Here is a 23,173-nt window from a genome sequence, read left to right on the forward strand (position 1 = left end):
TATAAATCAGATCAGAATTGTGGAGGCAATACTTTTCTGTTACTCTATGGAAGCAGAAGTTGGATTTTGAAGAAGCAGGATAGGAAAAAAAAAAAAAATAGAAGGTTGGTGTTGCTAAAGGCTCCTGATAATACCAGAGATAGCCAAGTGGATCATACAACAAATCAATCTGGAGTTCTCATTCAAGGCAAAGATGTCCAGACTCAAATTCTATTTGAAGGTATGTGAAGATCTAATGCTCCTGACAAATCTAAAAGACGACCAGCAATGAAATGGATGGAAATGATCACAACAGCAGTGGATGCACTGCTGGAAAATCTGAAGGACCGTTCACTTGGCCTAGCTTTGTGGCCAATAAGAATCAACACCAAGCTGATGGGATATAATAAATCAATGTTGCCTAATAGAGGAGGAAAATGTGTATCTCTGATTCAGGATACTTCTCAAGTGTGTTAAAATAGAGAAGGTATTCTTTTCGATTCCTTGTTTACTTAAATTAAGGTGTTTGTTAAGACATTAAATTTCAGTTTCACTGAGGTTAAAAAAGAGCTCATTGGTCGTCTCGCACAGATTAAGGGAATATGGAAAAAAAGTCATTTCTGGGAGGTTGCAGTCACCATCTCACAACCTGCAAAAATGATGAATAATCTGGCTGCCCTTATGTGGAATAATTATGGCTTTCTGTTAAATTTTATTAATCTATCACTAATGTATACTAGTATAATCTAATATAATTATTCTTTCTTACAGATCACTGTCAGCTTCCTTTCTGAAATCCAATCAGCCTAATTAAGGTACAAAGAAGATTACCACAGAAGATGTAAACATTTAGTTATGGTACAATAATGTCCACCAAAAATAGAAAGGAAGCAAATTCATGAAATGATATAGCAATCTGAGAAGTTGTGTGATGGAAATTTGTAGACAGTAGTAGTATCAAGCCCCAAATAAGGCATCAATCTCCACCTGTACTTACTCCTATATCTCAAATGCAAGTATGCATTTCCTCCCTTTCCAGTTATCACATAGCAGAAATTACTGCTGCAGAGGCCCTGCAAAAAAGGCAGCAGGAAGAGGAAGTGAAAGCTATTAATATATGCAGAGCAGATTTGGCCACAAACTATAACATACAGTTTGAGGTTATAATAACCCTGCCTAGAAGAGGAGTAGAAAGGACTGTTCGCCAAGTTTCCTCGAGTTAAAAACTATGCTTAGCATTTGCAGCCATTTCTTGCTTTCTGCCAAATTATGTTGCTCTGTAATTGCTCTACAGATCACTATACAAACACTACCTTGCATGAAATATGGAGGCAACTGTGGTCGATATAGTCATATCTTAGTTATGTTCGAAGTTTCTGCACTAAAACAGGAATTGAGACTGAGGAACATAACTCATTATGACTGGAAATGGCTGCTCTACATTTATCCTTCTACTAAGTCAAGTGATCTGCATAAAATATCAGTAAATTGCTTTAAAATGCATTAGTATTTTTATATAAATGCTTAGTATTTGTGGATTATCAAGTGTTTGTCAGGGCTAACCTCCAGGACAGTTTTTAAAACAGACATGAATACCCGTAAATATCCCAAACATGTTACAGAAATCCAGAAGCAAGGTATTAATGATGCATTTTGCGAATCTTGCCCCTTACATTTCTAGCCTATCAGACTGCATTAAAAGAATGCGCCAGCAATGTCACCAATTCACAAAGGCAAGATTTCGGTTAACTGGTAGAAACACCATAAAGTGTTACAAAAAGATGAGATATTTGCATAATACATTCAGTTTCTCAGTACATCTTTTTAAAAGTGCAGATTATACTGTACATAGTATGGATTTGGCCCAAAATAGAGATACAAGCAGAGTTCTATGTAAGTCATGATATGAAGAGCCACTACTCTTTTCCACCAAAAACAGAGTGACTGCAAACTATTCAAGTTCAAAATGAAGTTTATAAATTACCAACAGGAGAAAAACAAGAGATTTGTAAGATTACAATTCTATACAGGATCCTCATGCTATTTCAGGAGGTCCCAGATCTTAGAATGCACTTTAGGGAAAAATATTTCTCATTAATACACCAGACTTCACACCGTATATTTTGGGCCTCCTTTCTATGTGCAGAATTTGTGTGTGTGTGTGTGTAGATACATGCACACAAAAACAGAGACTTCAAAACTTAAATGAAACCAACTCTAAAATAAGCAAGGGGCAAAGATAAAACCTGAAAAGAGAGACTAGAAATTAAAAGTCATAGCAGAATCTAACCAGAAATATTTCTCATCAAAACCTGTCAATTTGACTGAAGAAAGTATGCAACTCTGTTGGGTAAAAATGTCATTCACTGTCTCAATCCCATTTAGTTTTTGCATTTAGTTTTTGCAATGCTTAATTTCATCCGTCTTAGTGCAATTTATTATAAAACCAGTTGAGAACTCTTCCATGGACATTTTGCTCATGAAAATAAATCTAACAGTCCTATAGACTGCATGTTTCCAAGTCTAAATGAAGAAGGGAGCTATAGTTGCTAATGGTTTGAAGGGAAGCATATTTAGGGGAATATCTTTCTCTCTCAACAATTTTCTGTTATATTCTGGTGGATGTCAAAGACTGGATTATGTAAGATGGAGCTAGGAGCTTTGCATACAACAATGTGGATCTGAAGATGGATCCTGCAACTTCCTGCACACAGTATATTGGTATAGCCTGCTTCCTTTCCCAGAAAAACAAATCATGGAGCAAAACAGTTTTCAGACTTCCCTTATAAAACTTGGTTCCCCATCCTGTTAACTCAGTCTAGTTCAGACTCCTGGAGTGTTAATCAATACATTGAGAATTAGGCCAACACTCCTCCCCTTGTCTAGCCTTTGGGAGAATGAAGGCCTTGTGAGCAAAACAGAAACAGCTACCCTGTAGTCCTAAAGATGTTTAATTCACGAAGCTTTAAATGGGACAGCTAATTCTCCTGTGACAAAGTACTGGGTACTTATCTTGCCCCATCTTTTGTCTTGCAGCTTTTGTGTTGCAGCAAAACAAAAAAACAAAAACAAAAACCCAGAACTGATCTATTAACCTGAACATGTCAGGGTTGCTTGTGCAGAAGTGGCATTAATGGGAAAGTGTAAGATCCAATACTATTTCAGCTGATTTGGGAAAGCTGTACAGAAGAAGATCTAAAGTGTCTCTTCAAAGCTCATCTGTGCTGATATCATTCCACTGAAGGAAAAGCAAAAAGTGAGACAACAAGATGAGGGTAAAGGACAAATCAAATAAAAACCGAAATCAAAGAACAGAGAGCAACTCAATCTTTCTTGTCCCTCTGACCCCAAGACAGACACCCCCTCTTGTTCTTCTCTGCCTCTCATCCTCCTGCGCCTGCCTTTGCAGTCTGAAAGCAGAGTCCAAACAGCAGCCAATCCTGGGAAGGCTCTGGTCCTAAGCGAGGCAGAATCTTTAGAAACATGACCCAGCACACGGGCTGTGGCACTAGAGATTTCCCCATGATTCTGGAGCGGGGAACTGGTCCACATCTCCCATTTCATTGTAAGTCTGATCTGCCATGGTGAAGGTCAACTTGTATCGTAGTCTTACTTTCTCCTAGACAGAGAAAAAGATATATAGCAATTAAGAGAAGGACTCGGGGATAATGGCTGAGATTTGCAAATGTGGGGTAAGGAGTGGAGTAGAGAGGAACTAAGACTTCTGAGGAAGACAACTCTAGATCAAGAACATAGCCCCACTTATTTTCCTTAAGGGGGTAAGGTTACCTTTTGTGGATTTGCAAGCAGGAGGACCTGGGTGATTGCTGTAGGGGGCACTATTGGGTTGAATGGTGGGAGCTCTGTCCCTGAAGGTGGCTGCAATTTCACTTTCATTACCTGTACAAATAAAAGCACATAAATACAACTCTATGATTTAACCATTAAAGAACAAGAGTTGCCTCCATACAGCCAAATAATGGCATTACTTAATTAGAAAGATTGTAGGCTTTGTATCTCCCCTCTGGAAGAATTGGACTGATAAATTAAACCACATCCATTAGAAGTTTAATTAATATAATAATATGACTCTCCGGATCTTTTAGTTAATAATTCTAATTCAAGGCTTGTTTTACAGCCTTTACGAATATTACATTTCTTTTCTTTCAATGACAATGGGAAATACTAAAGCAATCGTTGTTTAAAAATCTTTAACTAGCTAAACAAAATTATTTCAAGGAACAGGCCATTGCAATCACTGTACCAAGGGCAGCATGGAAGTATATCAACACATTGATCAGCCATGGGACTTGCTCCTTTCAGATCAACCTGCATGTATGGAAGTGAAACCTTAACCCCAAACAAAAAAGCAGAATTATTTGAATGTAACTGGTAGTGGTTCTCCAAAGCCTCAGATTTTTAACAAATGTTACATTTTAAACTATTAATCAGCAATAGCCTTTTGGGTCAGAGAAAATAAGGAATGAAACCAAGTCACGCCTTTCACTAGTAAGTTATATTTCTCCTCAACTCAATTGGAAAAAAATCAGCAGAAGTTGTAGGCAAAGTAAGTACTAGATAGATAAGCACTTACTTAGGCACTTACACTAGGTAAGTAGAGGCTGGGTGGTGACTTCCTAGTGTTCTCAAACAATTAAAATACTGTCCAGGAAATTTTCAGTTGCATAAAAATATTACCTTGGGGACAGCAGACTGAAAGATGATGTTCCGAATGGGCAGAGGGGCTGTGCTTAGCATAGAAATGACCACCACTAGCACATCAGGTCGGTCAGGCAGAGAGTCCTTTGCAAAGTGGAAGAGGACACGGAAACCATGCTGGTCATACACAGTCACTGGGAGGATGTTGCCTAGAATAAGTAGCAGGAGAGGCATAAAATATGAGAGAATATTGACTGGTCCACTCTAAAGAAGCAGTCAGTCATTGACTAAACGTTATTATAGTCAGGAGGAAGCACTAGAATGACCAACCCCCAACTACCTCACCCCCACCCCCCCGAAATTCTACCTCTCTTAGCTTGGTTGTCCTTTACATTTCAAGTGGTAGGAACCCCACATTTTAACTTTCCAGATTGAGGCAATGGAGGTATGCTGCAAATGTAAAATGAGAAGACAAACCACAATCTTTCCCTCAAGTTTTCTAACTTGCACTAATGTCAGACACAAGGAACCAGAGTGACATTCTAAGCTGATCAGAGTTGCGTCGTTATTGTTGTCTGTCTATTTATAAGAATCTCATCAGACTGACTACATTATTTTGGGAACAGAAAGCTAAAGGCTGTCAAGAATTCTAAGGTGGGGGGAGGTTTCCTGGCCTCCATCGCTTCCCTCCCTGCAAGGACGACTCCAAGCTCCCCAGTTTTTCCACTTCTCCCCTCCCCCTCCCTCCCCCCCCAAGCTAGAGATTCCGCCACAATAAATGAGCTAAGCCAGATGCTTATTATTATTTGGAGACCATTCTCCAAAACTTTGCTCAAACTCACTTGGCTTGATGGATTCCAAAGGCACGGAGACATTCATCAGTGAGAATTCCAAGGGGTGTGTGGAAGCTGGGAGACCTGCTGGAAGGCTTGCGCTTCCAGAAAGAGTCGGTGACCCTTGAGGGGCCAATACAGGGGCTGTTTTTTCCGAGGGCAGGGTGACCGCAGGGTTTGAAGAGAGATTTGGGAAGACAGACGAAGTGCTATTGGTGCTCAGAGATGGACTGGAAGTGCTTTTGTTCTGGAGATCACGCAGGGTTAACCGAGGAGGTGGCTGCTTCTCCCTGCAAAGTTTGAGAGAGAGTGAGATTTTCAAGAGAAGGGCCAAGAACTGGCTTCCCCCTCAGCAAAAGCTACTCCCTTTTCAGACACGCTCTCTGTCCTTCCCCTCCTTGCTTCCTACCATCTGACTTGAAGAGATTCTGGGGGAAGAGACTGCTGTAACAGAGTCTTGCCTAGCAGATCCAGGTCATCCATACCACTAGTGGCAGCAGGAGATGCAGGCTGTCCAGCTTCAGCTTTCCCTATTGGAGCTGGTAGTCCTGAAGGGACACCAACTTCTGGGCTTTCAGAAGACTGAAAAAAGAAAAAGGAAGACGTTTTGATACAGCTCCCCACAAAAGCACAGCCAAACTGAATAGCTTAAGTATAACCATTAGATAAAGAACAGTATATTCACATGCAGTACAAAGCGCAGAAAAGCCCTTGGGTTTCTTGCACACACGTTGACAGCAATTTCAAATAACTGCAGTCCTCCAGATAGGATTAGAAAACTCTACAATTTTCTGCACAGCAGATGAGATTTGCACAGAATCTACAAGGTCTGCACAAGAGGGGCATGCCTAAGTACACCAAAGTGCCTACCGTCCCTGTCCTATTCTTTCTTTTATATTTTTTTTATTTTTCTTATATGTATCCATGTATTCATAACTATGTTTTTACTTATACCTATTATCTTGTAAGCAATTGGCAAATAAAAATAAACAAAAAATAAAAATAAAATAAATTCAAGGAATGACATGGATTCAATTATTTATTTGTGGTCATCTCTATTCCGTGTGCTGTTTCATTAAGCTTTCTAACATAACCTTTGCCTGAAAAAGGGGAGGCTGAAGTGTGCTGGTCTTTTTATATCCCTTTCAAGAAAGTAAGGCCTCCCTTATTTGTTTTACAAAAAGATAGCTGGGGGGAAAACGAGAACAGGAGCTTGATTCACTTTGGTTGCATCTATTTTTCTGAAATAAAACTCTGATTTTCTTCTTCTCAAATCAAGATCTAACAATCTGAAATTAAAGCAGATCCAGAAAACCAAGCAACTCATATTAGAGGACTTCCTTCATAAAAGTTACTTCTGCACACAACCTTGCTCACATAGCTATGCTACAGAAACATTTCAACAGGCAAAGGCATCTTTATAGACCTAGTCAACTAAAATAAACTTCATTTATATTTCCACTGGATAAGCTGTATACATTTTGACTGAAGCATCTTTAATCTACACTTAGTATAAATATGGTAGATTAGCTTGAAGAATCTGCACTCACAGCTTTATTATTCATTATCCATTGACTTCTAGTTCCAAAGTTGTAGGATTTATCAACCAGTGATGTCCTTTCAGCTTTCTGATGCTTACCTGGAAACTGTTCCACCCACTGTTGTCTCCACCTTGGACTGAAGAAGTTGCTTGATCAGTAAGCCCTAGGCAGAGGATCAGAAAGAACAGATATGAGAAAGGAGATCCAATTAATTTAAAAGTGAGGAGCCCAAACTACAGTAAGTATTCTAGTAACTCAGTATAATATGGAAAACAAATTAAAATATTCCAACAATGATTAAAACAGTACATTAACTAATAGTCATAAAATGTCCCCAATGCACAACAAAATCAATTATAATAGAACGATAAAAGAAAAATAAAAAGGAATAAAAAGGCAAGAATTCATGTTGCATTGCATAAACTTAGGGAGAATGCTTTCTGAAATAGTTCCATGTTAACATTTCCTGAAAATCAATAAGGAGTGGCTATCTCCATCAGGATGCTCTTCCAAAGCTTTAATAAGAATAAATGGAAAATCACAATTCTGATGTCTATGTATATACCGTACACAGGTAGTCCTCGACTTAGAACCATTCGTTTAGCAACCATTCAAAGTTATGACGGTGTTGAAAAACTAACTTATGACTAGTTCTCACACTTACGACCATTGCACAGACATATGATCATGATCATTATGTATTTTCAAGGGTTGTAGTGTCCTTGGGACTGTCATTTTACAACCTTCCCAGGGATCTTCTGAAATGCTACTATGCCATAAACAGATTGGTTTTTTTTCTTTTTATATTTGTGCTGGTTAATGACTGCAATAAAATATGTTATTATCTCTTTATATTGATGGCCTATTCAAATATTACTTTTTATGACAGTCAAGATTTTTCTCACAGTCTATAGGAAACTGATTATATGATTTAGTAACGCAAATTTAGATAGCAAGATGTGTGGCATATAAATGTAATAACTACATAATAAAATAAACATGTACACTTAAGTCAAATCAGAAAAACCTAAACAGCTTTAGAACTTCACTAACAAGATCTACATGTAATTTGTGAATAGATTCTGCATTTGCAAGAAGAGTTAATTATGAATTTGTCTAAATCAATTTGGGAACAATTTAAGCACATTTGTACAATAATATCTGGACTTACAACATACCAAAAATTACTTAAAGTTTTGCTTGATGGCTGTAACCTTGCAGGATTGCCATATTACTAAACCTTATTCTTATCTGTTTAGAACATCCTTGTTATAGAAGACAAGCTACACCCAAGAGCAAACAACCGGTATTCATTCATTTAGAACAGTCCCCTTCTCTCCTGTAGAATCATGGATTTACCTAGTGACATGAGCTCATCATCCAATAGAGAGACTGAGCTGCTTTGCTCTGGCACAGTTGCTGAGCTACTGCCTGAGAAAGTTGGTACGGCTGGGTAGGCAGGTGGCATGTCCAATCCTGACAGATCCAGAAGTGCAGAAGTGCTGCCTAAACAAAGAAACAAAGTCTATATCTAGAAGAACAGAATAGCAACACAGCTCTTAGCAATCACTCCCTTATGTCAGTCAGAGGTTGCCCTGCAAAAATCCTTACTCTACCTCAACTCCCTTCAGTCTTCAGTAATCCCTGATTACTGCTTTATTTTTTCAGCCCTGTTGCTGGACTAAATGAGAGTGAGTTAGTCAAATAAGATCACTCTCTAAATCCTAAAGTTGGATTTTTTTAATCTGTTTATCTCTTCTATAATCATCTTTTATTTAGATTCCTACTTTAGCCAAGGCTCTGAGCCCTCTCCTCTTACATCAGCAGCTATTATCCAGCCTCCTTACCTCGGAGAGAACCTGCCATTGTTTCACCATTGATCTCCTCTCCTTTCACAATCTGCTTGTACAAATTGATCACTTGTGTTAAGTTGTCATTAGCTTGCAAAATTTCAGCTGCAACAAGATCAAGATGATACAAATGAAGGTTCAGAGGGTAATCAAATGTTCCACAATAGAGATAAACCCTAGCATTAACTTTTCTACAATAAAAAATACAAATGTTTTAAGCCTACATTGTTAGGTTTAAAACCTTTAACTGAAAATTACATTGACATTTAGTTATTACTCATAATATATCAACGTAATGCAAGAAGTCTATACATTGATGAGCAATTATGCTTCCACTCAATTAGCTAACCTGATTAGAACAGACCCAAAGATGCTTGCTAACACAGATGTCAGAAGTGAAAGATCACAACATCTATGCACAAGGTAAGTTCGAGTGCACTTTAATCCAGAAACTCATAATTAGAGTAACTTATAATGGAATGTGAAGAAGTCTATTGATATCATAGGGTTTACTTGAAATTATTCTAATATATAACTAGATGCTTGCTTAAAGATAACTTACCCAGTGCTTCATCATTGTCCTCTGTGTCACTAGCAAGCCTGAAAAGCATGGGCCTCATGCGTTCACAGCGCTGATACAGCTCCTATAATGAGGAATATTAAAATTCAACATAATTAAGTGTACTTTTAGGCTTAAAAATACATTGTCAAGTAAGTGGGGTGGTTTTATTTTATTGATTATATCTGTGTGAACCCATATGAAATTATAAAATTGATTCATTTGAAAAGAAGCAAAAGGGTTAGGGTTCACAACTTCTGAAAGGAGCAGCCAGTGTTTGCTGTGTAGGTGATTGTTTCAATAAGAGAAAAAGTTGCAATTTCTTTTACTGAGCTATTTCTGAAACATTAACACCTTTTCAATCATTAATTGACACCACTTACTGAATTTCCGGTTTAAAGTTTAAAGTTTAAATGCAATAATTGGGTGTATACCATTGAATTATAGTTTGTTTAAGTCTGCTTTTTGAAATAAGGCAGGAATTCAGGGATTCAGTCAGTGCATGAAGCCAAATCAAGCCAATTATCACAATGGCTTAGTCATCCCACATGTGAATCCAGATACTGCTTTTTTTTATTGTGGCTAATTGTAGAAAGAGCAAAAAGGATGTTCTGCCCCCTTCTGGAGGATTGTCAGATTAATCTTCTAATTGGTTTCTGATTCTGTCAGTCTTTCCCATCCAACTCTGGAGAATTAGACTATCAGAATTCCCAACATCCTGACCAGTCTGAAAACTCTAGCAAAGTGTGTTAGGAAGTACTATACGTGACAGGCAAAAAAAAATGCTAATAAAGATTAGCATGTATTTGATGCCAAGATAAGCAGTTTTAAGGCAGCTTAAAGATTAACAAGTATCATCATATACATTTTCTGTAGACTGAAGTCCATGTCAGCTGATGTATGGAAATTTCTGATGAAGTAGGCTGTAGTGTACAAAACATTATGCCAAAATGTAATATGGTGTAATGTGATTTGGAACCTATGATATGGAACCTGTTCAACTGAACAGTAAATGAAGTGGAAGTATTAGAAACAATTTAGATAATAGTATTAAAAAATAATAGTAAATTTGCTGAATGTGTATATTTGCTGAATATATACAATTATTAGCACAGTCACACAGCAATGTTTGCAAGTCTTAATTGTATTCAGGTGACTGATTTACTCATTTACAATGCAGCTTAAGCGACAGACACAGAAATGTAAAGCAGGCAGTGGCTGAATGAAAAAATAATCAGGCAGCTGAGCCTCAAGGGTAACTGGGGAGATACTTAGAAGATCAATCTTTGTGCGCATCTTTGTTATGTTAAACTATGTAACCAAGGATTTTCAATGATGCCTTGTAAGGGCCTATTGGACTAACAATTTTAGTTTCTTCATGCAAACATAAATGGGACATTTCCTGCTTATGATGTAAGAACGCACATGTATTCATCGTTGAGAATTTCAAATCCTCCATTAGGACTTGTTGCAAAACAAAATGCAAATGGGGATTATCTCCTCACTTTCATGAGATCCTCGCTGCTCTCTGTCATCTCTCCATTGGTATAGTTAGTCACCATGTCAGTCAGCAGTTTCACATTGTTATTTACTTCTTCAATGGCATGCACTCGCTTGGAAATCTTCTCCATTCGTTTTTGGTCCTGGAAGAAGAGAAGGGTGACAATCTCTTCCAACTTTTTAGAAGACTAGAAAATGTAAAACATGGCAATCCTATTATCTTCAGTGACTTTAAAGAGAGCCTCAGCTGATGTATCCCAGTATTATTCTATCGGGGTCACTGAATGCAAAGATACTGCAGCTAACTAAGTATCCTAAGCAACTACAGCCATTAAAACATGCCACAGAAAGCTCTTATAGCTCACTGGACATGTATTTCAAGACCATCATTTATTTTTGAGTCTTGGAAACCTCTTCCTTCTACAGGGAAAAATCGCTGTGAAATAAGTTATTGTGAGGAAAAACCCTAGCATGAAAACTTTAAAGACAAGATTATCAAACAATGCCAATTGATAAATATATGGAGGTGGAAGTAAAGCTTGCCTCTTGAACCATCTCTTTGATGAGTTTATTGGCAGCTCGGAGATCTTCGGGATGGGAACTTTTAAGCAGGCGGGCCAGCATCTGCAAAGACACAGGAAAAATAGGCATCTGTGGAAAGCTTACAATAGAAGAGTATCTGAAAAAATAGATATGAGTTATAGAGCAGGATAATATAAGAGCAATACTTTCCACATAATGTTATCCTTTTACATCCATCAGACCTTTAGACATTTCAGCTTTCTATACTTTGATAGAACCTAAAACACCCCATAAAGTATTATAATAATCAACAACAGAGTAAGGATAAATTTTATATTTTCTGCTTTCTCTATAGAGTAGGCTAGCATAATCCGTGATGTACTAAGATAAACAGATAGATTTCATGGGCTGTTTCTAAACTTCTTTAAGGAAAGAAAAGCAGGAGGTTTAGTGAACCACTCATGTGTTGCCAATTTGTTTTTAACAATATTATATTAAACTCTACGGCCCATTATTATAACCATGCCTACAGACAATTTCATCTTTTAGCCCAGGGCAATCTGGGCACTCTAGAAATTGTCTAATTACATATCTATCAGTCCATTAAAAAAAAGCCCCAAATAATAGTCAAGGACGATGAGAACTGAGGAGCAAAAAATAGAGGTTTACAGGTTGCCTCACCCAATCCTAGTCCTATCCAAGCTTATTAAAACTTGTTATTTAGGGGCTGTTCACTGCAACCTCTAAATAGCTCACATTTTCATTTTCCACACAAAACCTTTTCAGATGATGCAGTACCATGAAAAGCTAAGAGTTTCAAACCTTAGATAAAGCAAAACAATTACTGTAAAGTATCTAGTCAATGAATTATTTTTTACCTTGGATTTCTCTTCATCATCAAAAATTGCATTCTTTGGTCTGGGAGGAGGTAGAGGGAAAGGTGCATCATCTGGCAACTTGGGGTCACATTTTACAATCCCTGGGGGGAAAAAAGGAAAGCTCCTACTAAGAGTTCCCAAGTGGTCAAAAGCAAGTACCGTATATACTCGAGTATAAGTCGACCCGAATATAAGCCGAGGCACCTAATTTTACTACAAAAAACTGGGAAAACTTATTGACTCGAGTATAAGCCTAGGGTGGGAAATGCAGCAGCTACTGGTAAATTTCAAAAATAAAAATAGATACCAATAAAAACTTTCACTAGGACAATTGAGAATAAGTTTGATGTTCACAATTTCCTCTTTGAAAGAGACCAGTAAATAGGGAACAAGAAGATGAAGAAAAAGAAGTGTTTTTTCACACTTTTCACACTGCAGTGAACAAAAATGGCATCGTAGGAACAGGCTTATTCTCAGTCCAAAGGGTTTTTTGTGATTTCTTCCCTGATTTAAGGGAAATTTGGGAAACGATCTCACTATCATGAAAGGTTTAATTGATTCACTAACCCAAAAGAAGATGTTGATGACAGTGGGAGGCAGGAGTCACTTCTCCCTTGCAAGAAAAAACAAGAGCCGTTCTTATGATCTCTCTCTCTCTCTCTCTTCTCTCTCTCTCTCTCTCTCCACGTAATACAGTCAAGCCCTTTCCAGCATGCGCGATCTGCCGCCACAGCTTTGTACTTTGCAAATGCAAAATCCCAGGGTTTTTGCATTTGCAAGGTGCAAAATGGCGGGGCGGATCGCGCATGCTGGAAAGGGCTTGACTATATTACGGGAGAGAGAGAGATCATAAGAACGGCTCTTGCTTTTTCTTGCAAGGGAGAGAGTGACTCCTGCCTCCCACTGTCATCAACATCTTCTTATTTTGGGTTAGTGAATCAATTAATTTGGGAAATGATCTCACTATCATGAAAGTCAGTGTTCTCTGCCCGTGGGCGTTTGGAAGAAAATGCCCCACGGCATATCCACGCGTGTGTAAGGGGAATCAGAAATCCCCGGGTTCAACGCCTAGCACAGAAGAGAAAACGCAGCTGTGAGCAAATACTGGGAAAACCTGATTGATCAGAAGGAAGGAGGCAAAAGAGGGAGGGGTGGTGGTGGACGGAGGTCCCACTGGTATTTGTGAAACACTTGGTCGGCAGCGCTTAAAGTCAACATCCTGGCTCCCACCCACCCACCCACCCACCCAAAGCCACGAAGTCCCCCAATTGCGCAGCCCAGAATCGCCCTCCCCTCAGGGGGCAGCAACGACGCCCGGTGTTTCCCGAGACAAGAAGCTCCGCCATGCAATGAAAGCGCCCTGGCTCTAGGCTCACGGGCTCAGAAAACAACGCGAGCTGAGGTCGCTTCGGCTCCGCTCAGCTTCGTTTCCTCAGCCCCAGCTGCTTTCAGTCTGCTCGGGAGGAGGGGGAGGAGGTGGTGGCGGCTCGCATTGTTTTCTGAGCTCTAGGCTCTGGGGCTCAGAAAACAACGTGAGCCGAGTCGTCGCTCCACTCAACTCGTTTCCTCAGCCCCAGCTGCTTTCAGTCCGCTCGGGAGGAGGGGAGGAGGTGGTGGCAGCTCGCGGTTTTCTGAGCTCTGGCTCGCGGGCTCAGAAAACAACGCAGCAGTGCGGCTCCGCTCAGCGTTTCCTCAGCCCCAGCTGCTTTCAGTCCGCTCGGGAGGAGGAGGAGGAAATGAAGCTGAGCGGAGCCGGCAGACCTCGGCTCGCGTTGTTTTCTGAGCCCACGAGCCTAGAGCCAGGGAGCTTTCATTGCACGGCGGAGCTTCTTGTCTCGGGAAACACCAGGCGTCCTTGCTGCCCCCTGAGGGGAGGGCGATTCTGGGCTGCGCGATTGGGTGACTTGTGGCTTTGGGTGGGTGGGTGGGTGGGTGGGAGCGAGGACGGACAGAGTCCGTGAAGTGGGGCTTGCCTGCCCTTGCTGGCTGCCTCTGCTTCCTTAGGGGCGGGGAAGGGGGCTCATCTGGACCAAGGGTGAGTCTCCCCCTCAGTTTCCCCTGAAGGATCTTCCGTCACTTTTGCCTTCTCCCTACATCTTCCCTCTGTTAAAAATCCCCCCCCACACACACTTATTTTCGGGCGGATAGATTTTGTGTACATGGCGGTGGGTCTCCCCCCCAAAAAAAACAGTTAAAAAAAGAAAAAAACATATCCTCATGCAAGAACTTTTCTGCTTCCGATTACCCCCATGCTTAAAAGTTGCAAAGGAAACACGGAAGGGAAGCGGCTGCCCAGCTCTGGAGCTCCACACCATTTTTTTTTCAGAGGGAATCTCACTCGAGTATAAGCCGAGGTTTTTTTCAGCACAAAAATGTGCTGAAAAACTCAGCTTATACTCAAGTATATACGGTAAGTAGGCAAATGATCCATTTCCCTATCAGGCCAATTTAATAAGTCTCCCCAATTTGACCCCTTTTTCCATGTGAACGAATGTTGCAGTGAAGTGGACAACTTCTCAGTTAAAATAAACGAAGGAACTATGGGTAGTCCTCAGCTTACAGTTCATGTAATGACTGTTCAAAGTTACAATGGCAGCAGGGGTGGGATTCAACCGGTGTTACTACCGTTTTGGTGATGTTTTGCACGCAGACACGCACTTCGCACACGTGTAAAAAAATCACCAGCTATGCCACCCAGACAGCTGAAAAGCGCGTACGCAGCATTTGAAAAGGCACTTTTTTTCCTGCTTTTTCAACCTCAGCTATGCCGTGCAAAGCAGCTGAGGTTGAAAAAGCAGAAAATAAAGGTCAGGTAAGAGCCCAGGCGGGCGGGTGGCCAAACAGCAGCAAACATAGAACCAATTTGGTGTCTGCTGCTCTTCAGAGCTACCAGTTCTTTAAAACCGAGCAGAACCTGAAGCATCCCACCCCTGAATGGCACTGAAAAAAGTGACTGATGACCATTTTATGACCCCCCCCTATTTTCCTCCCCCAAAACTAAGCCCAACCACATAGTTTCATAGCAAAGCACACGTATTGAATTAGTATATTTATATTTTCATTTCAATACTTGCTGTGAAATTATATACACGTTTTAAAAGTTAAGAATATACAGACACAACATCAGTAATAAAAAATTAATCAAACTATGCTAATTAATTTCATCTTTATGAATCAAATAGCTGCTTTGATTATTATTATTGGCAGAAAGAGGGATGCACATCTCCATTATTACTTCTCCCTAACATTGTAAACAAGATATGAAGCAAAAGTTAACCTGCTTTAACCATTTTGAACCATCCTCTGTATCATTTATTAATTTGTATGTATGAGTTTGCAAACAGATGAGTTAGAGCTGAAAAAATGCCCAGTTCTTTATCTTACCCCTTCAGTATTTCTGTAACCCAGAATATAAACCCCAAGGTATTAAATCCAAGTTCGGAAGGAATGTCCGCGTTCTTATACAATTAGATGAAAACCTCTGAGCATAGAAAAGTATATCCTACCTTGCTTTTTTAACATCTGATATGCTTCTGTAATTTTCACTTCCTCAGGCAGACCCAATGTCCAGCTATACATCAATTCTAAGATTTTTGATTTCACTTTTTCTGAAGTTCTGTTTCCTAGGTACTGAGGAAGAAACAAATCACACCTCATATTTAACATGAAAGGGTTAAAGAAAAACACAAGAATTTGCTTCCAGGGTGTTCTATACCAAGCATGAGATGAAGTGTCGTGTGTTTGATTCTACACTGAAGATGAAGACAAATCCAACTGTTGCAATCGTGATAATATCAGACATTAATGAAATAAACTACCATCAGCAATTCTTCACTTTTCTTTTACAGTGTACTAGCACAGGACTCAAAAAAAAAAAATGACTCAAAATACAAGGTTTTCTTAATGAAGCCAATAATATTACCTTTTATTCAACATGTTGAAATATGAAAATGCTCTGTGCTTGTCACTTTTACATGTTACACTTCGAACCTGACCCACTAGTAATGTTAGTTTAGTTTAACTTAGTTTATTGATTAACTCTTGGGCCATATGGTAATGAGCACTCACCTTTGGTGACACAACCTTGATGAGCTCGTTAAGGAACCTAAATTTGCCAACTTCATCATGAAAGCGCTTGCCACAGTTCTTCATACAGGCCTCTAGCACCTGTAAAATAGAGCAGGAAGTGATCCTGAAAGTCCACATGCCAGGATTCCCCATTTTCTTCATAATGCAATGAAATGGGGGGATGGGGATGAGGACTGAGAAGAATGTTATTTTTAAAAAATATGCCTTCTGAAGCTTTCATACTTTTTCTCTCTCTACTGATAAATCAGTCTGCCTCAATAGTGCCTCCTAGATATTGGAGTATAATTTCTAGAAGTTTTCCTACATCAGAAAAACTCCATTTTGGGAAGAGGTAATAAAAAAGTTTGCTCCCTTTTCCAAAATTCACAAATTATGACCTCAGATTTGAAAAGACTAGTTGCACTTAGAGTGACTTATTTTGTGCACATTACCTTCCTTGGGTCTTATGTATGGAAATAATTAAAAGCAATCCCACCATGGCTCAGTATAGAATTAGCCACCTTGGGCTATTGAGAGAGCATTGTCTTGTAATAACAATATGTTAAGGCAAAAATAAACAACCTATATGATGGCTTCCAGTATTGAGCCCAAGAATGCCTTATTCAAATAACACATGCATATACATTAATATGAACCTACAATAATTCATTCTATAAAATATAAGTTAAATATGATATAGGCCAGGAAAAAGTGTCAGTTGCTCCCAGGAACTCAGAGAATCTCTCATTTCTCATTTTGTGGCAGGCATAGATGATAAGGAATCATTGGAAACACTGAGCTGAGAGCTAAGCAGGAGTGCCCTTATTAGACACCTGATCCAAAATCTCAAGTGTCAATAGACTTGTAGTCAGATGAGAATTTCCTCCTTCCCAAGTGATTAGATACAGATAGTATTTACTCTTGCTAGAAATAGACTGCATGTAAAATCATCAAGAGGGGTTATTGTCACAATTTGTGAGGATGGGAATAGCAGATTGTAGCAGGACTTTTTCTATTACCTTACAATTCATTCATTAAGCATCAGTTAGAATTAGTTTTTAGAGTTTATGTATTAATACCAATGCTGTGATTATTGCTCTCTATGTAGACCAACTGTTTCACATGAATGGGGAATATATTTATTAATTTACTATATTGCCATGGGCAAAATATGCATACTTTAAAAGTTGAAAACCAATACACACAAATTTTATAACAATCTAAAGTAACCTAAGACAGCACGAGAATAAAACCAAAATAAAATAGAACCAGTGCAAGAATCCAAGGAGAAATATTTTAAAGCTGAAAATTTGAAAAGCATAGGAAATGCAATTTTCACTGGAAATGGAAGAGACCATAAAAGTGTGTCAGATGGTCTTTTCTAGAAAGGGCAATGTCTCAGATGACACACCAATGCTGAAAAGATCCTTTCAATTAAGCCATAATAATAAAAATACAGTTAGTCAAGCCAAATTGTGGTTCCAAATGAATAACCAAACAGAACTGCAGTTTTCTTGAAATCAGAAAACAGTGAGGCTATGGTGTCTCTTTGAAATACTTGGCATCCCATGAAAAGAAGAATGTCTATATCTGTCAAAGGTGTGGCACTTGAAATCAGAGTGCAGAGGGATGGGAGAGATAATTATCCTGATGTTTCACATTTAGTCCTGATTATATCACTACTCTTCTTCCAACATATTCTAATATAACCCAAGATGGCTTAAGTTGTACCAGCTCTCATTCAGGTGGTTATCAAGCTTTGTTTCCTTTCAACTTGTAGTAAATCAAGCAGGATATAGTTCATGGCACCTTACCGTGAGAGCCTGAATGGCTTCCCATTCTTGTGGAGACTGGATCTTGTGGGCTAGGAGCCGGGTTGCTAGGGGTGGGCTATGAGTGAAACATAGAAACAGTGAGTGGCATCACAGAAACAGTTAATGAAGTAGCAATCTGGATCTCTCCATTCCCCATTTTATTTTAATCTTTATACATTCATAACAACAGACAAACCACCATTCACTGGAAGAAGAGCTCTCAATCCAGAGGCTATTTATTCTTTTCAAGTCACCCTCAGACTGCCTTGAGGCTGATACATTTTGTGAAATGGAGCAGATGTGTTGGTGAGATGCTGCCTATTGCTATATGAATATGAAATCTCTCTTTTCCCTGATGTAGTCTTCAAATTTTTTACTTTCTATTAGCTGGCTTCAAGAAAATCTCACTGGTTCTTAAACTGTGTAAATACTTTGTACCTCCTTTTTAAGGTATTATACTTCCTTTGCAACAAATATTATGAATAAGGCAATTTAGTAACTTGCTAACTGATACTAAGAGACTGATTGAAGTTGACTTCTAGGAAATAATCACTTTTGTAGTCAAAATTTGATTATGACTCTGGCCCATTCCCTAAAGATATATCCTAGTTTTTAATATCTTAGTGAAATCTCCAAGTAATCCAGAAAATTTATGCTGGAGAGCCCTACTACCAATAAAGAGGGTACATAAGCACCATTTTGAAATTTCTTTTAACATCCTCTGTTAAATGATGATCCTCTTCAAAAACCATCAATTAAAACCTACTATCCTTTATGCAAATTTAAATCAATCTATTAATTGTAGTGTTTTAGGTGTCTGATTTATATATACCGAAAGTCTTAACTAATTGCTTTTACTATTTTTTTTATCTTTCCAGAACTCCCATATTTCATACATAGGATATTTCCCTATTGGCTTTTAACTATGTTACAAATATGCTTTAGTACAGTGGTGTCAAACTCGTGGGCCAGGGGCCAGATGAGTCAAGCACTGGCCACGCCCACCTCCGTTTTAGTGAAGGGGGAAAAGTCACAATATGTCACGTGATGGCAACATGACGCCGCGAATTTGACAGCCCTGCTCTAGTAACTTCTTGTTCTTCTATGTTCCTATGGCACTATTTTCAAATTGTCCTTAGCTCATGAGTAAGACAGGCTTAAGTTGCATTTAACTGCATTTAATCTTTAAAGTCATGTTTCCCCTTCTAAGCCATCAGCAATCCACAGCGGTGTCCAAGTGAGTAAAATCCATTGTGATTTATTATTTGGTTAGATGATATGCAGGAGTTAGAGAGAGCTTGGCATCTATTTGCTACTTCAGGATTCTGGAGGCCTGCCACTTTCTTGGAATCTAAGGAATTCTCCTCTGCTATTCTTCTTTTTTTTCCCCTTCCAGGTGAGGAGGTCACACCTATCAAAACCCAGGGTAACTTCCTGTAGCTCAGGGATGTCAAACTGGTGGCCAGTGGGCCAGATGCATCATGTGCAGGCCACCCACACTCCGACTCCACAAAGGCAAAGAAAATGTCGCAATATGTCACGTGACACAATCGAGTTTGACACCCGTGCTGTAGCCTGTTATATGGCTTATCAGCATGTACCATAAGACAGTAAACTGGCTCTTTCAAAAAAGCTACACAGTCAATTTGGAATCATGTGGCACTGAAATCAAATCAAATAAAAAAATAAAAATCCTGCAATTCTAAATGAGCACTAAATAAGCTTGCTAGATAGTTCACTGGCAGGATTTGTGAGTTGCCCAGTAAATGGGAAGAGCTATTCTGCCTTAGAGGCAGATGCTATCCACTGTCAATATTTGCTTCAGATCTACAGAATGGTAGAAGTGTGTTCAATACAGGTAGTCCTTATGACCACAATTGAGCCCAAAATTTATTGAGTTTTGCCCCATTTTACAACCTTGCTTGCTACAGTTATTAAGTGAATCATTGCAGATGTTAAGTTAATAACATCGCTGTTAAATGAACCTGACTTCCCACTGACTTCACTTATCAGAAGGTTGCAAAAGGTGATCACGTGATCCTGGGCACTGCAACCGACATAAATATGAGTCAGTTGTCAAGCATCTGAATTTTGATCATGTGACCTTGGGGATGCTGCAGTGGTTGTAAGTGTGGAAAATGGTCATAAATCACTTTTTTCAGTGTTGTTCTAACTTTGAACGATCACTAAATGAACTGTTGTAAAATGCAAAATAGGCTATCTGCTTTGCTGGACAACATCCCAACCTCACAAACCCACTGCTGGTGGGTTTACCCTCATATGATCAGGACTGCGTGGCAAAATGGATTATGCAAACCCAGAATAGTGGATTAATTTAGTAACTACAGCTAAGTAAAGAGAAGCTTTGAACATTAGAAAAACACAAAGTGATTCAGATGTAGCCATAAGTTTATTCAGAATGCTTCTTTGGAATACTTTATTTCATTATGTTTGCAGCATACATAAACCCCAGATAGTCAAATATAGGTATATCAGGTATACTAACCCCTCTAATTCTTTGTTCAGCTGGTCACAAAAAGCATTGATATTGTCCCATTCCACATCCTTATTTAAAGGATTTGTAGCTCTGTCTGAATTGAAAGAAAATAAAGTTTTTTCGATTTTTTTTTACTTGCAATCAGAATAAATGTCAGAGACCATTTACCAATCATATTACAACAAAGAGGAAGTTATCAAAATTTTATTGCAATGCTGCCATCAGACACCACAGGAATGACACAACAGGGAGACGCCATTGTTAGAGGTAAACCATGTGCTTTCCCAACAAAGGTCACAGGTTTAATCTTCAATATCTTTTTTTGGCCACAATAAGTTATCTACTTAGCATGTGCAAGTATTACTAAATGAGTGGACAGTCCTCAACAAATTGAACCAAACTTCTGGCTCAACCTAAGGTAGCTCTATGAATGAAAATTGGAACATGACATTATGGGGTGGGGGGGGGGGAATCAAATTGCGCACATTATTCCCTAAGATACCAAACTCAAGTCTTAATTGTCCATGCTACTGAGTAGCAAGTGTTCATTTTTAAAAATGCAAATCAAAGTTCTCTCAACACAATCCACCATTACAATGTAACCTGAAATGAATATTGCTGTCATCTGCACTACAGCCAAATGAAACTTAGTACAGCTTCTATTCCTACAAAGCAGAGGAATATATAAGTCATCCCGTCTGCACACAGCAAACTTAATTTTTTAAAAAAATTCTGTCAGGTCAAAAAAGAGGGGAACAATACCACACCACAAAACAGCAAGACGGTCTACAAAAACAGCATACAGAACCTGCTATACCTTAAAAGTTAAACCGCTTCACAAAAATCTTTGTGGGCCAAAGTTCCTTTCATCAGATATAAAGGTATTTTTAAAAAATCATTTTGCAAATTACAAACTATCTCATTTTAGGGTAGCTCATTGCAACTAAAGATTACAAAGTTATCTCCTTGAAACATGCCCTGGATTTTGAAGAGTTAGTTATATTCGTAACTAAACCTAATTCGGAATTCTTTTTTTTTAAACCAATGTTATTTGGTACCAGCAACGTATTTACTGTCCATAACTGAGTATGTTGTTAATCCAGCAACACTTTCTGGGGATTTCAAAGTCCGATTGCACTACGGCCGGCTGCAAGCTTCATTCCTGGCCACAGTGACAGATCCCTAACCTTTGGCAGTCGGTGAGTGGGAAACTTTAGTTGGGCCAGACAGGGGAGGGGGAAAAAAAGCTCTCCAGGACTAAAGGAGGGGACGGAGGGCCAGTCTCTTCCTCCCTCGGATGGCCCAGCAACGAGGCAAAACGTGGCAACGTCTTCCTAACAGGCGGTGACCCCCGCGATGAAAAAGGGGAACCGCAGAGCATGTGATGGCGAGCGGGTCACGCGAAGAAGAGCCCTCTTCCAAGGAGGCCCGAAGCACCTGCTACCGCTAGGGATAAACCCGGGCGGTCTTCCCCAACTTACTGATCCTGGACTCCAACGTCTCTGCCTCCATCTCGGGCTCCATCGGTTCCCGCTCGGTTGCCCCGCCCCCTCCACGGCCGCTCCAGTTCAAAGGCTCAGTATTGCTGGCTCCCTCCGGCTCCGGCGGCCCAGAGCCATAGAGAAGAAAACCGTCGAGAGGGCCGTTCTGGAAACAATAGAGCTTCGGAAGTTATAGCCGGAACGCCCTCTGGGAGCGGGGCAAAACTTGCTCCCAACTTCCTCCTCCGTATCACCGAGATAGACAGGCTTTGCCTAGACTAGTGATGATAGGGCCAAAGGGAAATTCTACTGAGGTGCCGGGCTGCGGCAGGACAGCGGATTTTCTGTCTGTGGCAGGAAGGAAGAGAGACACTTCACAACTTCGGGGCAAAAGAAAGAAACGGGGAGAGAGAAGCTTAAAATAAAATAAAAAGAGTAAACTCGTCCTGGTTCATTGTCCTCTTTCTATCTCTATGCTATTACACTGAATAAATAGAACGGAAGCTTTTGACAGAACATCATAGAAAACGACGTTTGAGTACGCTAGAACGTCTCACTCTATTTTCGGATTGCCTGCGTCAGACTTCTCTGACGACTAGACCGGAAAGCGCTATAACCGCCGTCCCTTGTTGAAAAGGCGCCCTGTTGCTATAGTCATGCTTCATGAAAACAAGCCCTTAGTGGTGCATTCTGGGAACTGTGGTGTCATTGGTCAAAGCCGACTTGTGGGGTGGGAGCGGTCAGTAGAGGCGCGCTCCATTTTTTCCGACTCAGTATTTTTGATATGGATTGGACTACCAAACCCACAATTCCTAGCGAAACATTTCGTTAATGTGTTCCGAGATTGGCACGGTTTCTCCGCCCTTGCAGCTGGGCTTGGGTGCCTTGTCCGTTAACGAGACGGAGAGCGCTAGATGTCAAAACGTGCTAGTGCAAGGGTCTTCAAACCTGGCTTTAAGACTTGCGGACTTCAACTCCCAGAATTCCTGAAC

General features: G+C 39.7%; 1 protein-coding gene across 1 annotated transcript; it reads right to left on the reverse strand.

Annotated features, from left to right (window-relative positions):
- Positions 1 to 1,933: 1,933 nt before the first annotated feature.
- Positions 1,934 to 22,686, reverse strand: GGA1 (golgi associated, gamma adaptin ear containing, ARF binding protein 1). Its single transcript, XM_087968340.1, has 17 exons — positions 22,182 to 22,686; positions 20,710 to 20,794; positions 18,204 to 18,279; positions 16,390 to 16,488; positions 15,828 to 15,951; positions 12,322 to 12,422; positions 11,465 to 11,545; positions 10,927 to 11,064; positions 9,425 to 9,506; positions 8,860 to 8,967; positions 8,372 to 8,518; positions 7,111 to 7,175; positions 5,881 to 6,053; positions 5,481 to 5,761; positions 4,678 to 4,847; positions 3,769 to 3,879; positions 1,934 to 3,598 (listed from the first exon to the last, which is right to left on the reverse strand). Exons 1-17 carry the CDS (start codon positions 22,222 to 22,224, stop codon positions 3,488 to 3,490), a joined length of 1,995 nt encoding a protein of 664 aa, XP_087824466.1. The 5' UTR covers positions 22,225 to 22,686; the 3' UTR covers positions 1,934 to 3,487.
- Positions 22,687 to 23,173: the final 487 nt, after the last annotated feature.

This window comes from Notechis scutatus, chromosome 6 (assembly GCF_049901735.1).
Source record: "Notechis scutatus isolate UNSWTSFEM ecotype Mainland chromosome 6, rNotScu1.2, whole genome shotgun sequence".
Lineage (NCBI taxonomy): Eukaryota > Metazoa > Chordata > Lepidosauria > Squamata > Elapidae > Notechis > Notechis scutatus.